Source organism: Eschrichtius robustus, chromosome 2 (genome assembly GCF_028021215.1).
Source record: "Eschrichtius robustus isolate mEscRob2 chromosome 2, mEscRob2.pri, whole genome shotgun sequence".
In the NCBI taxonomy this organism is placed as follows: domain Eukaryota; kingdom Metazoa; phylum Chordata; class Mammalia; order Artiodactyla; family Eschrichtiidae; genus Eschrichtius; species Eschrichtius robustus.
Genome location: NC_090825.1, coordinates 32,014,534 through 32,030,350, shown reverse-complemented (window position 1 = coordinate 32,030,350; position 15,817 = coordinate 32,014,534). Strand labels below are relative to the sequence as shown.

The following is a 15,817-nucleotide window of genomic DNA, read 5'->3' as shown; positions in this document are numbered from 1 at the left end:
TTTTTTTTAAAGATGGTACCAAGCCTCTGTTGTTATACTTTCCCCTGAGTTTTTGGTGCAAACAAAAGTTCTCAGGGAAGCCCACCCATCTCCTGTCAGTCAGTTTAGATCCTTGGGACGTCAGGGAGCCGAACATACCAGCTTCAGCTGTGTTGAATTTCTGACTAATCAATTCACTCCATTTCCAGAAGTGGTTGGTATAAGCACAGCGTACTCGGGCCACATATTCTGTGTCAGGCTCCAGTTCACCTAAGAGGTACTCACCATTCACCTTGATGGAAACATTGTGTTGCTTAATTAAAATAAAAAAAAAAAAAGGTCGGGGTGGGGAGAAGAAGACAGAAGTATTGGTGAGCATACTTCATTGCAAAGCCAAATCACACACAGAGTAAGACCTGATTTGTAGCAAGACTAGTTCTTTGAGAAAAAAAAAATCTCTAAACTCTAAAAGTTTATGATTAATTTCCTGGACCTTTTAAACAGATGACGCATATCATCATAGAAATAAGAGTTTAAAGAGATTTCACTCACCAGTCTCTCTGTTTAGACACAAAGAAATTTTTGAAAATAGAAAGTTAAACACTTACTTGTATCACTTGTCCTTCAGCAAGGAGTTCAAGCTGACACAAAAGTGTGGAATTGTTTCCAATGGAGTGTACCTTCCAGGTCATGGTGGCATTTGTGGCACCAACATTTTTAGGGAATAAGTTATAGGGAGTCATTGGATGAACTGCAAAGAAAAAAAAGAAAAAATGAAAAAAATTCAAGCACAGATCCAAAAAGACTGGTAAATAGGCAGTTCATTTTTACATTGATTTGTTCAATAAGCATTTTTGTTTATTTCTGAGAAAATGGCAAACAAAACCAGACTTGCAGCCAAGATGGAGTAAGCCAAGTATAGCCTTTTTTCTCACTGATTATATTAGAAACTCTGAACAAATATAAAAAGAAACTGAGGACTCTTAAAATTAAACAGAAGCAGGCAAGAATGTAGAGGGGAGTCAAAACTTGGAGAAGTGGCCCATCAAAGAGAATATAACAGAACCCAGAGTCGAAACCAAAGTAACATTAACAATGTCAAGGATACAATCCAAAATTATTAGACATACAAAACAAAACCAAAAGAGAGAAAACGTCACCAATTTTCGAGGAAAAAGACAATCAGCAGATGTCAACTTTGAGATGGCCCGTGCCTCAAGATGACTCCCTTGGAATGCTACAATTAGATAAAGAGTTGAAAACAGATCCATGAGGTAAAAGTAAATGCATCCAGGGACTTCCCTGGTGGTGCACTGGTTAAGAATCCGCCTGCCAATGCAGGGGACACGGGTTCGAGCTCTGTTCCGGGAAGATCCCACATGCCGTGGAGCAGCTAACTAAGCCCGTGCCCCACAACTACTGAGCCTGCGCTCTAGAGCCCACGAGCCACAACTACTGAAGCCCACGTGCCACAACTACTGAAGCCCGCGCGCCTACAGCCCGTGCTCCGCAACAAGAGAAGCCACCACCATGAGAAGCCCGCGCACCGCAATGAAGAGGAGCCCCCACTCGCTGCAACTAGAGAAAAGCCTGCCCGCAGCAACTAAGGCTCAACACAGCCAAAAATAAATAAATAAATAAATAAATAAATTTTTTTTTAAAAAAGTAACTGCATCTGAAAGGAATAGAAGGAAAACACTTCTCAGCAGAGAAACAGAAACTAATTTTTTTAAAAAAAGAATTAAATGGAAATTTTAGAACCGAAAAATAAAATATCTGAAATAAAAAAACCTGCCACCTTACGCACTTCCACAGTTGCTGTGTGACCTGGCCACTGCCTACCACTCCAATCTCCTTTCTCTCACGGGAAAGACACAAGGACATTCTTCCCTGCCTGAAACACCCAGAGCATGTTCCCACCTCAAGGCCTTTTCAAATCCTGTTCTTTTGCTCCAAATGCTCTAGATGTTTTCTGCCTCCTCATCCTTCAGTGCCCTCATCCCAACTGAAGCAGCACCCCAGGCATTCTCTACCCCTTAACTGAATTTTATCTTCTTTCCAGGACTTAGCGATGCTTGAAATTATGTTATTAACTTGTTTACACGTTTACTGTGTGTCTCCATGCCCCTCTCTCAACCGTCTCTCCGAACACACACTAGCATGTACACACATTAAGGGCAGTTACTCAACTCTGTTCACTGCTGGATGCCCAGTGCCTGCTACATTGGTGGCATCCTGTAATTAGGTGACTGAAGTGATGATTAAGTTGAAATCTAAATGAGGTGTAGAATTAAGAAGGCAAAGGAGAAGTACGAGAATTCCAGAAAAAAATGAACGTGTTTAAAGATGCTGCATTTCATAAAAGAGGCAGGGGTGTGGTCAAAACACAGAAAGAGCTATTCAACTTCAGGGTTGTGCAGATCAAAACCATTGCAAAATACCACTTAACATCCATTCAACTGACAAAAATGCAAAGGGTGACAATACCAACTTGGAGAGAATATACTGGTACAACCACTTTGGAAGCGGATTTGGCATTATCTTGTAAGTTGAAGAATATTCACATCTTCTGAGTCCTCACCAATTCCATTCTTAGGTATATAGGTATATACTCAAGAAAAACAACTACAACTCTAGGTGTGTACTGGATATGTATATCAAAATGCTCTTATTAACACTGTATCCAAGAGCATAAACCTTGAGACAATCTGAAAATCCACCAAAAGAGATGCATGAATAAAACACTGTATATTTACACAATGAAATACTCTACAGCAGTGAAAATGGACTACAACACTCAATAATATGGGTAAATATTAGCAATTTAATATTGTATAAAAGCAATTACTAGCATTACTACATATAGCTTGATGTCTCATATACATTAAAACAAAATAAAAACAGTATTTTGGAGATTTCATAAGAAAATGAGAATACATACACATGCACACACATGATTTAAATCTGTTATCTTAGTGGAAGGAGCAGGGTGGGGGGCTGTGGGATGGGAGATGAAGTAAGTTATTGTCAGATTTCTATTTTGAACTTGAGGTAAGCTCGTTGGTGTTTATTACATTATCAACACAAACAAATAATGGGGACCATAGGTCATGCACGCACCCATGAAGAGAAGTGTGGTGCAAACAAGTTATAAACTAAAACCTTCACTTAGGATGTGAATTAGGTGAAAATCTATGGCACACTTACTTGATCACACAGTGTGTCAAATAAAGATATGCTCGTGACCACAGTGGGCCACACTCAAGTCTCACCTCGTTGGGTCAGGTTAAAAAGAATACTGACACTTCTTTTTCTTAAGTAGTTTTCAGCCACGAGTGTGAAGTTATACGTTTCTTGTGAGTCTTGAGCTACTTGCCAATTACACCAGTTTCTGTGTTTACAAAGTGTCTTTTTCCCGGAAAATCTTAAAGAAAAAAAAAAACAACACCACACAACAATTTCAGGGTTTACATTTTTGTCAGCGCAGATGTGTCTCCCTGAATCCACTGAGTATCCCTGAGACACACTCAGTGGCTTTCAAACTATGTTCCACACAACAGCATTGATCCGTCACCAACAAATACCAATGACAAAAATATTGTTTCAAAAAATTTGACCTATGCAGTTAAATGTGTAATGATGAATTGCTGACTTCTCCTCTTGGGTGGTGAAAACTTTCCTTAGTTTACTTTGGATACTCTTGAAAAGGTAGAAATTAGGTAGACCTAGATCACCACATGGAACTATTTTCATATCAAGATTCACCATTAATGGCCTTTCTTATCATTTTTATGCTACGTTGTCCTTTAACAAAACTCAGGTAGAAAGTATTGTATACCTGAGACCACTTAAAGATTTCTTCCTGAGCCTGGCAGGGTGGTTTGAAAATATTTGTTCAAATTTTCTGTAACACTGTCACAAGTACCTTAAACAAGGAAGAATCCATCACTAATATGACCAAAGCTCACTTACGATTCAAATAAAGTGTAGCTTTGGGAAGGCTGTTTAGACAAGCCAGTGTCGCTCCCGGGATCCCAAGTACAGGTCAAAGTCTTGAGGTCCTGGGTTTCACAAGAAAAGTCCTTGGGCTCTTCAAGCACTTCTGTCCGTACAAGGAAAAAACAGATGAAAGACCTACCTGAAGCTCTTTATTGAAAGACAAGTGAAATGGAAAGCTTTCTTTGGGGTCTGAGGCCACAGAGTTGCTCTGAACAATGAAAAGATTACTTCAATGGGGGCCAACGCATCAGCAGCTCCAGAAAGGCACACTGCGGGTACCTCATCTTGGCCCCTGCTCCTTCCTTCCCTGGTGCTTTGCTGGGGTATCACCGAGGATGGCAGGCGTGTACTGCACGTGGTCTGCACTCTGTCTGCCTGACGAAAGTTGTAGCCCCAGTGCCTGCTAGCAGCATTCAACAGTATTGCTACGTGCAGACAGAGTGAACAGAACAATGAATGAATGGAGTCAGCGTTGCTTGGTGTTTCACTGTGGATGCCCTGGCTTACAGGGAACGTGGGTTGTGCTTGGGATGCCAGGAAGCCAGATCTGGGGACCCTGCTAAACTCAGCAGCTGGAGGCTGAGAGGGCAGCACCGCCAAGTCCCCGAGGCACCGCAGCTCTTGGAGGCCACGCCAAGAGGCACAGGTGACCAAGCGTCCAGGAGACCAGAAACAGCCTTTGGCAGGGGAAGCAGGGAGGGAGGAGTTGCAGATACCGCCCCAGTGTGCGGGGGAAGGGAGGCCACTGGGTGAGCACACTGAGACCTACAGGGAACATGAAACGCTGCCTTCTCTGCCCTCGCCATCACCCATGGAGGCACCTGACACCTCTGCACCCAGTTAAGAACAGCAGTGGCCTTATCTGCGGAAGTCCTACTGCGTGCGGCCACCGTACCGGGGCGGGGCCCTGGCCATATGCAGTAACCCTCACAACAGCCATTACTGGGCCCATTCACAAAGGAGGACCCTGAGCTGCAGAGGCTGGGAAACTTGGCCAAGAAGGCACTCCCAGCCGTGGGAAGAGGAGTCAAACCTGGGTCTTCTGGCCACCACCTCGGCTGTCTCTCTAGGGCCATCCAGCCTGCAGCCCCTCTCCTCCCTCTCCCAGCCTGCAGCCATTCCAGCATGGCTAACGCAAAGCAGGACATCTTCCCAGTGGTCCAGGTCATGACCTGAACTTTCTCCCAAACGCTCTTGGTTCCTAGGAATAAAACTGTCAGTAAACTCAAGAAAACAACAGGAAATCCGACAAGTATTGCTTCAGACTGTCTTTGCCAGAGTCTCTCCTAGAAGACTTGGGAAACAAAAGAAAATTGAGGCCGCGAGTGGAAACGTTTCCTTGTCTTCTGGGAAAGGAAATTTGATCTATTCCACAGGAAATGGGAGGGGGGCACAGAGATGTGTACACTCACTTGAGACAAAGAGAACGATGCCTCCCAAAGCACCTCCCTGGTCCACCTTACAGAAGACATTTGTCCCTTTTTTCCTAATAAAAGACACGTTCTTCAACTCGAATGCAGACACACTTCGATCAAGCTGTTCTCCATATATCTGTACACCTTCCATATAACAGGATATGTTATCTTGATGGATCCTAGAAACGTAACAAATGGTGACGTTGGAGCCTTCTTCCACCAGCTTATCTTTAGGGAAAACAAACAATGGATCATGTCCAAGTGAATTCTGTGCTGCAAGATAAAAGAAGACAGCTCAGTTAGACTTGGACTCAAAAGTCAAACCAGCCCCCTCCTGCCTCACTCTCAACAGATAACTTTAGCTTTTTCTGCCTCCTGGAGAAAACAGGAACCTAAACTTTCTACAGCAAATCTATAAACTTTGGTGCGTGCAAAACAATCCTCTGTACCATCACTCCTACTGTTACGATAATATGACTGCTCTTGTTCTTAGTATGGAGACTGCACCATGACTGTCGCTCTGTGGATGATCGTGTTATTCCTGCTTATAGGTTATTAGGACAGCAGTAGCTGCTTTGTACTAATCCCAGCCATGTGGGAGGCCCTGTGTTAAGTGCTTATGTATATTCTCTCTTGTCATCCTTACCACCTTACAGCAACGGGATGGGCAGGACTGAGCCCAAGTTCACTCACCCAGCAAGTGGCAAAGCCACATTCACACCCACCAGGTCTGCCCAGCTCCCAAGCCACGTGTCCCTCATAATCTCTAAATTGTCCTGTAGATCACTCCTCTTCCACCTTCTCAGATGCCAGTCACCCAAAGAGCTCCTTTCACTTCCATCTTCCTTCTGTGTGGCCCATCAGCACATAAGAATCCTCAAGTCTCTGCCATTTTAGGCAAACTCACTGTCCTCCATGCCTCCCTCCAGCCTCCTCTCCACCCGCTCCTCCACAGCCCAGCCTCCCCCAGGACCTGCCTGTGCCCTTCGCTCAGCTGTCAATCACCCCCTGCTCACCTAGGCCCCTGCAGTCTGGCTGCTGGCCCACCAGGGCTCTAAAATTGCCATCACTAAGGTCACCCAAGTGGAGTGGCCTGGGTGTGGGATTTTGTTTTAAGGTCCCCAGGTGATTCTATGTGCAGCATGGTTGAGAATCAGTGCTTTGGGGATTAGGAATAATCAGCCTTGGAAGAAATCAAAGAAGAACATGAAAAGATGGAAAGATATACCCTGTCTTGGATTGGAAGAATCAATATTGTCAAAGTGACTATACTACCCAAGGTAATCTACAATCCCTATCAAATTACTAATGACATTTTTCATAGAACTAGAACAAAAAATTTGTATGGAAACACGAAAGACCCCAAATAGCCAAATCAATCTTGAGAAAGAAAAATGGAGCTGGAGGAATCCGGCTCCCTGACTTCAGACTGTACTACAAAGCTACAGTCATCAAAACAGTATGGTACTGGCACAAAAAACAGAAATATAGATCAATGGAAAGGGATAGAAAGCCCAGAGATAAACCCACACCTATGGTCACTTAATCTATGACAAAGGAGGCAAGAATATACAACAGAGAAAAGACAGTCTCTTCAATAAATGTTGCTGGGAAAACTGGAGAGCTACAGGTAAGAAAATGAAATTAGAACATTCTCTAACACCATACACAAAAATAAACTCAAAATGGATTAAAAACCTAAATGTGAGACCAGATACTATAAAACTCCTAGAGGGAAACATAGGCAAGACACGCTTTGACATAAATCACAGCACTATCTTTTTTGGTTTCACTCCTAGAGTAATGAAAATAAAAACAAAAATAAACAAGTCGTACCTAATTAAAGTTAAAAGCTTTTGCACAACAAAGGAAACCATAAACAAAATGAAAAAACAGCCCTCATAATGGGAGAAAATATTTGCAAACGAAGCAACCAACAAGGGATTAATTTCTAAAATATACAAACAGTTCATGCAGCTCAATATCAAAAAAACAAACAACCCAATCAAAAAATGGACAGAAGACCTAAATAGACATTTCTCCAAAGAAGACATACAGATGGCCCAAAAGGCATATGAAAAGATGCTCAATACCACTAATCATTTTAGAAATGCAAATCAAAATGACAATGAGGTATCACCTCACACTGGTCAGAATGGCCATCATCAAAAAGTCTACAAACAATAAATGCTGGAGAGGGTGTGGAGAAATAGGAACGTTCCTACATTGTTGGTGGGAATGTAAGTTGGTGTAGCCATTATGGAGAACAGTATAGAAGTTCCTTAAAAAACTAAAAATAGAGCTACCATATGATCCTACAATCCCACTCCTGGGCATATATCCAGAGAAAACCATAATTTGAGATACATGCACTCCAATGTTCATTGCAGCACTATTTACAATAGCCAGGACATGGAGGCAACCTAAAAGTGCATTGACAGATAAATGGATAAAGAAAATGTGATACATATATACAATGGAATAGTACTCAGCCATAAAAAAGAATGAAATAATGCCATTTGTAGCAACATGGATGGACCTAGAGATTATCATACTGAGTGAAGTAAGCCAGACAGAGAAAGACAAATAACATATGATATCACATATATGTGGAATCTAAACGAAAAAAAAAAAAAAAGACACAAATGAACTTATTTCCAAAACCGAAAGAGACTCACAGATACAGAAAAAAAAAAAAACTTATGGTCACCAAAGGGGAAAGGAGGGTGGGGGGAATGGATAAATTAGGAGTTTGGAATTAACATATAAACACTACTATGTATAAAATAGATAACCAACAAGGACGTACTGTATAGCACAGGGAACTATACTCAATATTATGTAATAACCTATAAGGGAAAAAAATCTGAAAAAAAAATATGTATAACTGAATCGCTGTGCTGTACACCTGAAACTCACAGGATATTGTAAATCAACTATACTTCAATAAAAAAAAATTTTTAAAGGAATAATCAGCTTTTCTATCAATTCTTGAGTTAGTTTGGAGGTTATAGTTTTGATAAACCTAGTCCACTGTACCAAAGTTGTTGATAATGTTGTTCTTTCTTTCTCTATTGCTACCTTTTTAATCTCTATTTTTTCTGTTAAGTGTGTCTCTCAGCAATAGGATGTGATGGTTAAGAGAATGGCCTCTGGAGCCAGATTGTCCAGGTTAGAATTCTGGCTCTACCACTTCGTGGCCTGATGACCTTGCACGGGATTTTTTTAAAGCTATCTGTACCTCAGTCTCCTCATCTGTGAAGTAGGGATAAGAATTATATGTATTTCATAGGGCTGATGTGAGGATGAAATTAATACATATAGTGCTGAAAGCAGTGACTAGAATGAAGATTTGATTCTATTATTACTATTAAATTAATCACTGGGCCTCTCATGAGTTAACATGCTATCAGTTTGAATTAATAAATTTGCATAAACACTTAGCTAAGGAATGGTTCTCTTGACAGGAATTTCAGATAATCTGTCAGCGTATATAGTTGAGAGCACCAAATGCCAGTGCTTTACAACTAACCTATAGCTTAGCTGAAGCATAAGAAATTGTGCAAAATGCTAAATTTTAATAACAAGATAATCAAAATTAAGAGATATTTTAATAATTAAACATAATTAAACATAATTTATTATCCATGATCTCATTATCCATGATCTCTCTCATAATTATCTATGATCTCAAATGAAGAATTGCTTCCAGTTTTCCATATTTCCCTCCCTTGTCTCTACGTTAGGGGCTGACAAGCTATGGCCCATGGGCCAATTCCAGACACCATCTGTTTTTGTAAATAAAGTTTTATTGGCACACAACCACTCATTCATTTACACTCTGCCTATGACTGCTCCCATGCTACAATGGCAGAGTTGAATAGTCACGATAGAGAATGTAGGGTTGTAAAACCTAAAGTATTTCCTACCTTGCCCTTTACAGAAAAAGCTTCCCAAATTCTGATCTAGATGAATACACATTTTGTGTTGTTCTAATAAAAACATATGTACAGTTTATGTCCTGCTTTGTTCACTTAGCATTCTATAATACACACACTTCACACGTATGGAAAATGAATACTAAATTGTCTGAATTTGCATAATTACCTCAATGAATACATTCAGAGGGAAAATCCTTAGACCTCTGTCCCCTGGTGGCAAGTTTCACACCCATGCTTTTTAGACCCAATAGGAGCCAAAGAAAAATAATGCTGGTGTCTACCCAGAGTTTCTCAACAGGGACTTCCACTATTTGACTACTGGTCCCCGAGAAATATTAGATAGTAAACCCCTTCACTCTTTTAACCCCTCACTTCTTACCATCTGCTTCCTCCCATGAACTCCAGTTGCTCCAGAACCCTGGCTTGGGAATCCTGGCGTCATCCACCATACTCCTCATTCTTATAAAGTGTGCCGCGCATTCCAGAGGGAGCTTGGATTCCCAGCTCCAATGCAGGACTCGGTTCCGCTTCACAGTGGTTCTGTAGTTCTCCTAGAAATAAAGAGAAAAACTTGGAAACATATAGCCGTGCGGTCCTGGGAAATGGCTTGGCTGGACTTATCCCAAAGCACACACCTAAGAGTCCACTGTAACTCCAGGATATGGACAAGTGCAGTCTGTTCCCAGCCAGCCAGCTCCCGAGCTCTGACGGCCCAGCAAGGAACCACCCTTGGCCTCCTGCCTTTCAAAGACTTGGCTCCCAATCCCTCTGGGCCTCCAATTCCAGGGGGCTCACGTGGACCAAGTGAGAGAGAAAACAGAAGCTACTGGAGTCTTGGGGGAAAAGGTCAGAGAAAGAAGGTGTGCACACAGTGCTGGTCACAAGAGCATGCTAAGAAGATTCTTGCACACTAGAGAATTAATTGAGGCACCCTTTTAAAAATAAGCAAGATTGATGAGAATTTTCTAATATTCATCAGATCAAGTTGGCCAAATCTCAGTAGAGCTGGCAGTCCTTCATGGTTCCCAGGAATTCCACTGTCTCCCAGAAGTCAATAGATGGCTCCCAATGATTGCTTTGGTTTTTGTCTCTTGTCTTTTCAGATACGGTGGCCACATGGACCATCTCCCCTCCCTTGAGCTCCAACCTTCAGAACCTTTAGTCCCCAGAGATGTCAACCACATGGGAACGCCCTACACTGTGCTCTTGGGAGGCTTGTCCAAGCCGTACTGTAATTTGTTTTTCTCGCACAGCTTTTAGTCTTAATCTTTCTAAGACAGTGGTATTTTCATTCTTGAACGCAATAAACTTCAACGGCTCCTTCTACACCAGACCCTGTCGTCCAAGACCATTTACAGTATGACTCCCACTGCCTCTCCCTTGCAGGACTCCTGTCTGCAGACACAGTGGTCCGCCCCACACTTCGGGAAGGGCTGTATGCTTTACTCCTCAGTACTTGCTCACGCTGCGTCCCTGGTTTCGCGTCCCCAACTCTCCCTCTGAATTGGGAATTAGTGCCAACCTTCAAGCCCCTGTTATACCCCATCTTCTTCATGAAGTCTTTCTTGCTCTTTCCTCTGGTTTCCTCCCATCCCCACCTCTGCCCAAGCTCCCCTGCATACTGGGGGTAGTTGGTGGCATTTCATCTGTGGTTATGCCTCTGACTCAAGTATGGCACCCAGAAAGCGGGGATTGGGCTTCATTCTTCTTCGTGGGCCACAGCTCCAGGCACCCATGCTTTCAGTGGGCCCCTCCAGGACGCCTGCTTTCTGCACCCACAGCTGGGAGACAGGGACAACAAAAACCTTGCCCCTCCTGGGGAAAACTGAGTCTGCATCCATTTTCTAAGGGCCAATGGCAAGTCCTGCAGTGAAGAGGAGGGGGGCAGCGCACACGTCACACGCAACCAGACTCGGAGGCCTTCCTTCACCTGTGCCTTCCCCTCCCCGGGCCGCCAACCTTAAGCAGTGGCCGTGGCCGAACCAAACACAGTCCTGGAAGGAGAACCACTTCGTCCACCTGAAAGGCATCTAGTCATGGACGTCCTTTCTCACGCTAAGCAGAACTCCCATTTGTAAAACATTTATATTATTTCGGTTTATTGTATTCCTTTATCCCCGGATTACAAAACATACTTTTTTAACTCCAAGTTCTGTGGTCCTGATCCACGCAACTTTTACTATTTAATATGAGCGATCACAGGTACCTTTTCTTAATTATTATTTAAAAACCAATAGCAAAGTAAATAAATAAATAAAAGGAACTGTGTCAGTCCTGGTGACCTCGCTATAATGTCAACAAGCCACCGGCTGGATTTTGCCTCCCCCATCTCTTGGGAATTCAGTCACTTCTCTTGTCACTGCAGTCACCACCCACTCCAGGCCCCTCTCCTCTGGACCGACCCCACTGCTTGCTTCCAACTGGTCACACTTCACCTCCTCCAGTTCTCCCAACTTCTCTCCACTGTGTAGCCGGAGTGAGCTTTCTTTAAGACTTCCAATCAAAGCTCATCACTCCGCTTCTCACTGCTCCCTGGATATAAAACAGCAGCTGGGCACGACCCTCGGTGTGTGTGTGGTCTAGCCCTGTCCTGCCCACCCCACATGCCCCGCGCTTTCAGGCCTGAAAGCTCCCAGCCCCTTTCACTCAGGGCCCCTGCTCACCCCAGCTGGATCTTCCTGGGACATTCCTCTTCATCCTCCATGCTAAATTAGCTTCTAATCTTCTTTTCTACTCTGGCTCCAACTGCCCTTCCTCCAAGCTGCTGGAGAAGGTCAGGCCTAATCTCACCCCACAGCCCCGTGTCAGCGACCTGCACTCCTCACGCCTAGGATACTCTGAATTGTGTGATCATCTCCTTATTTTTGCTCAGCACTCACAGCCCCATGCCTGGAACAATGCCTGGACCTGAGCCCACAGTCTAAAACTATGTGCTAAAGGATTTCAGCAGTTCATTAATATGCAGTGAGCTCTGTTTTTCCCAGACACTCTTTGTGTGGATTCTGTCTAACCACAAGTTGTGCTTTGTGGTCTTTATAGGCTTGTTGTGGAGGAGATAAAACTTTCGTTGAATGCATCAATTCAGCAACTTTTAAAAACGTGATGACTGTGTTTGGGCTGTTTTCATTCATCGAAGTGGCAAGTTTAATTTGGCCCTGGCAGACATTAGCATGTAACAAAAAACTGGCGTTTACACAGAAGTCCAACTGAGGTCACGGATTCATTCCTGAGAAGTGAGCTCATCCTTCACTGACTCACGCTCCAGGCCTCCTTCCAAGCTTGAGCTGTTACTCTACTCTGCCTTCTCCTGCCATTGATGGAACCATAAAGCAAGTGGCTGGAAAGGCTGGGGGCAGAACCCTAGCCAGGGTGAGAGCACGTAGTGCAGCTTGAGTGGCCAGCGCCGGCCAGGAGGCAGCTCAGAGTTCCTGGTCCAGCTGTGACAGCCTCCGTCAAGATGCTTTTCCTTTGCCTTGCTTGGGAACACAACAGTCTGAGGCATGAGTGAGGGTGCATTACAGGGACCTGCCCTATGAAAGGGAGATTACGGTCCGGACAGAAGCGACCTCTCTCAGCTGCTCTCTCTGACCCTTAACTGGAGGGGGACCTTATGTCTGTCCTTGACTTCAGGCCTGAGAGGTTCAGACAAGGGCTTCTCTTGGCACCGTCTGTTCTGGGACACGTGGAGACTGATGACCTGGGAAGACTGCACGTGGCTGTCACCCCTGTGGGGGGCCCAGGGCTCCAGCCAGAAACAGAGCTGCCTTGAGAGGGGCAGTTCCCTCCTCTGGGTGTGGCAGGTCCTACACCACCCAACCCCAGCAGGAAAAGGGAGAGTTCTGTGTGGACATGGTCAAGGTGAGGCCGTCTCAGTTTTTCTTAAATTGTCCTCTTAGTGTTGCTCTGTGTGTCCTGGACTTTCTCAACCGTGCTGTAAACAATTCAAGGTCAAAGGTGTTTTTTTCTTTTCCTGTTCCTGACATCTGGCATAGGCAGGTATGATTATCTTTTGTCAAATGAATAAATGACAGAAAAAAGAAGAAGAAAAAAAAAAAAAAGCAGCACCACAAACGTCTCTGTGCCTTAGTTTTCTCCTCTGTTGGGATCAGGCTGGCCTGGGTGTTATGGGAACCGTATAACCGACAAGGCAAAACTCTACCCTCAAACATCTCCAGCCTTGGTAGGTTACACAAGTAGGTTTCACCAGCTGCTTTACCTTGAAAAGAGAACTACCTGAATCAAAGGTGTAAACAGATACGAACAACTGTCTGTTCACATGTTGCTATTGTTATTTTCTCTACTATGATAACAGAAAGAACTGTCTTTTAGAAAAACAAATGGGATCAACTTGGTCTATGGTTAATGTTACTTTCGCTACTGGTGTTAAGTGCTAGTTTTCCACGAATTCCTCCAGCACTTCTCTCAAATTTCTTTTCCTTAGATAATTCTTAGCCTCAGTATGACCTCTGCTCGATGTTGTACTGGGTCCAAATCAACAACCAGTGTATCCAACAACAATACAAAAAATATGAAAATACAAAAATTATTAGCACGAGGGGGATGGTGGGAAGATGGGCTGGCGATGGGGAGGGAACAGCTGTACATAAGCGTTGCTGCTATTTAAAGTCAGAACACCAGGGAACACAACGCAAGTGCTTCTTGGATCTGTGTCTCCTGGCCTGCAGAACTAACAAACCCCAAATAAACTAATTTTAGCCTCAAAAAAAGAAAAAAAACAAAAACCAACATCGAACAGCTCTCATGGTGGGAAGCTGCCCTTTGAGGGGTGGCATTCTAGACCTGGTATCAATCCTAAATCGACAGTCAGAATGATATTTAACTTAGGCCACTCACTCAGATCTCAAATGCAGTGATGGATAAGGAAAGTTACTGGAGCCTTTAAAGCTAGTAGCCTTTACGCTTCGCTAAAGGAACTAACCACCTGGCTCCCTGTACTCACGCCTCCGGCGCCTGAGAGAAGAGTGGCCATCCACTAGCAAATGGAGGCCCCCAGTAATGACACAGCCCTGTGTTGCCCTTCCCTCCACGCAGATTCTCTGTTGCCTTTAGCGGGAGAATATTTCACTGTCTTTCAACAGCCCATGATAATAACTGATCATGATGTGGGCATAGATTATTAAGGTTCCCTGCACCATAAATGGTAATTGAAAGAAACTACCAAAGTTTGCAAAGCAATTATACTCCAGTAAAGATGTTAGGAAAAAAAAAAAAAAGAAACTACCAAAGTGCCCCAATAGACTAGATGGGGAAGCATCAGGCAAAACAGACACAACCATGATTTAAACCAGACAAGTGAAAAATCGATCCCAAATAATTCAAAGGCAAAAAGTGTGTGAAATTCAGGACTTTCTTAATTTAATTTGTTGTAGAAAAAGCCACATATGAGGCAACAAAGGACACTGTAAGTAACTCTCCAACATGGCCCATGGAGAACCTCTTCGCTGATTAGGACAGAAAATGCTAGAATTGTTTATTCCTTGCATCTCAGCATAGCATTAGTAAAGAAACTGCCTGCGAGCCACACTGGCATGAAAAATGTTGCCGAACCCTTACATCTGATTTAGGAAGATCTCTGGTGGGCAGGGAAGGAAGAAGGAAGAGGAATAAGGTGGTTGACCTTCATGGCTTTTGGGAATCCAGTATTCACAAGGACAGACCCCAACAGCTTCCACAGGGAACAGAGCAGAACTGAGAAGATGATCTGATTCGTAGCATAGTCCATCCAACCTACCAAACCAAAACTGTCATGTTACTTTGTCCTGGACCCTCTTAACTAAAAACACAGAAATGCAATTATTTAGGACAACTGTTCTGAGTTGCCCAAATATTTCCATATTGGGATTTGGGGGGATGTTATAAAAGATAAAACACAGTGTCAGAAAAGGATTTTTTAAATACTGAGCCAAAAAGAAAAATACTTACCACCCAGATGACATTGGATGTTTTAAATCTACTGATCTGTATCTGAAAAACCATTTTCAATTCCTGATGATAAGCGAGGCTGTGGACAGTCCATTGTAAATGCAAACACTGACGCATAGAATTGACAGAAACTTTCAGCGATTCAGGAGTTAATGGTAAAGGTTCAGACAAGACTGAAAGGCCAAAACAAGATATGAAATAACATTTAATAGGAGTATGATTGAATAGTCACAGATAATTAAACTGTTCAATATCATCACTGTTTAGCTTTGGAAATTATTGCTCACATATACATTCTAGAATTAGACACACTGGGGGCTTCCCTGGTGGCGCAGTGGTTGAGAATCTGCCTGCCAATCCAGGGGACACGGGTTCGAGCCCTGGTCTGGGAGGATCCCACATGCCGCGGAGCAACTAGGCCCGTGAGCCACAACTACTGAGTCTGCGCGTCTGGAGCCTGTGCTCCGCAACAAGAGAGGCCGCGATAGTGAGGGGCCCGCACACCGCGATGAAGAGTGGCCCCCGCTTGCCGCAACTAGA

The 15,817-nt window shown here is 43.5% G+C and overlaps 1 protein-coding gene across 5 annotated transcripts in view; it reads right to left on the bottom strand.

Moving 5' to 3' along the window:
* Nucleotides 1–15,817, bottom strand: part of OSMR (oncostatin M receptor) — a 61,327-nt gene that overhangs the window by 22,512 nt on the left and 22,998 nt on the right. For 3 of the 5 annotated variants that reach the window (XM_068535268.1, XM_068535264.1, XM_068535265.1), the window contains exons 3-9: nt 15,278–15,450; nt 9,714–9,885; nt 5,391–5,666; nt 3,952–4,081; nt 3,252–3,403; nt 588–730; nt 139–292 (exon numbers count right to left, since the gene is read on the bottom strand). In XM_068535268.1, the coding sequence (XP_068391369.1) occupies nt 139–292; nt 588–730; nt 3,252–3,403; nt 3,952–4,081; nt 5,391–5,666; nt 9,714–9,885; nt 15,278–15,450 (1,200 nt within the window). Of the gene's footprint in view, nt 1–138; nt 293–587; nt 731–3,251; nt 3,404–3,951; nt 4,082–5,390; nt 5,667–9,713; nt 9,886–14,972; nt 15,042–15,277; nt 15,451–15,817 lie in introns of those variants that run through there. The other 2 variants (XM_068535266.1, XM_068535267.1) reach the window with 2 other exon arrangements.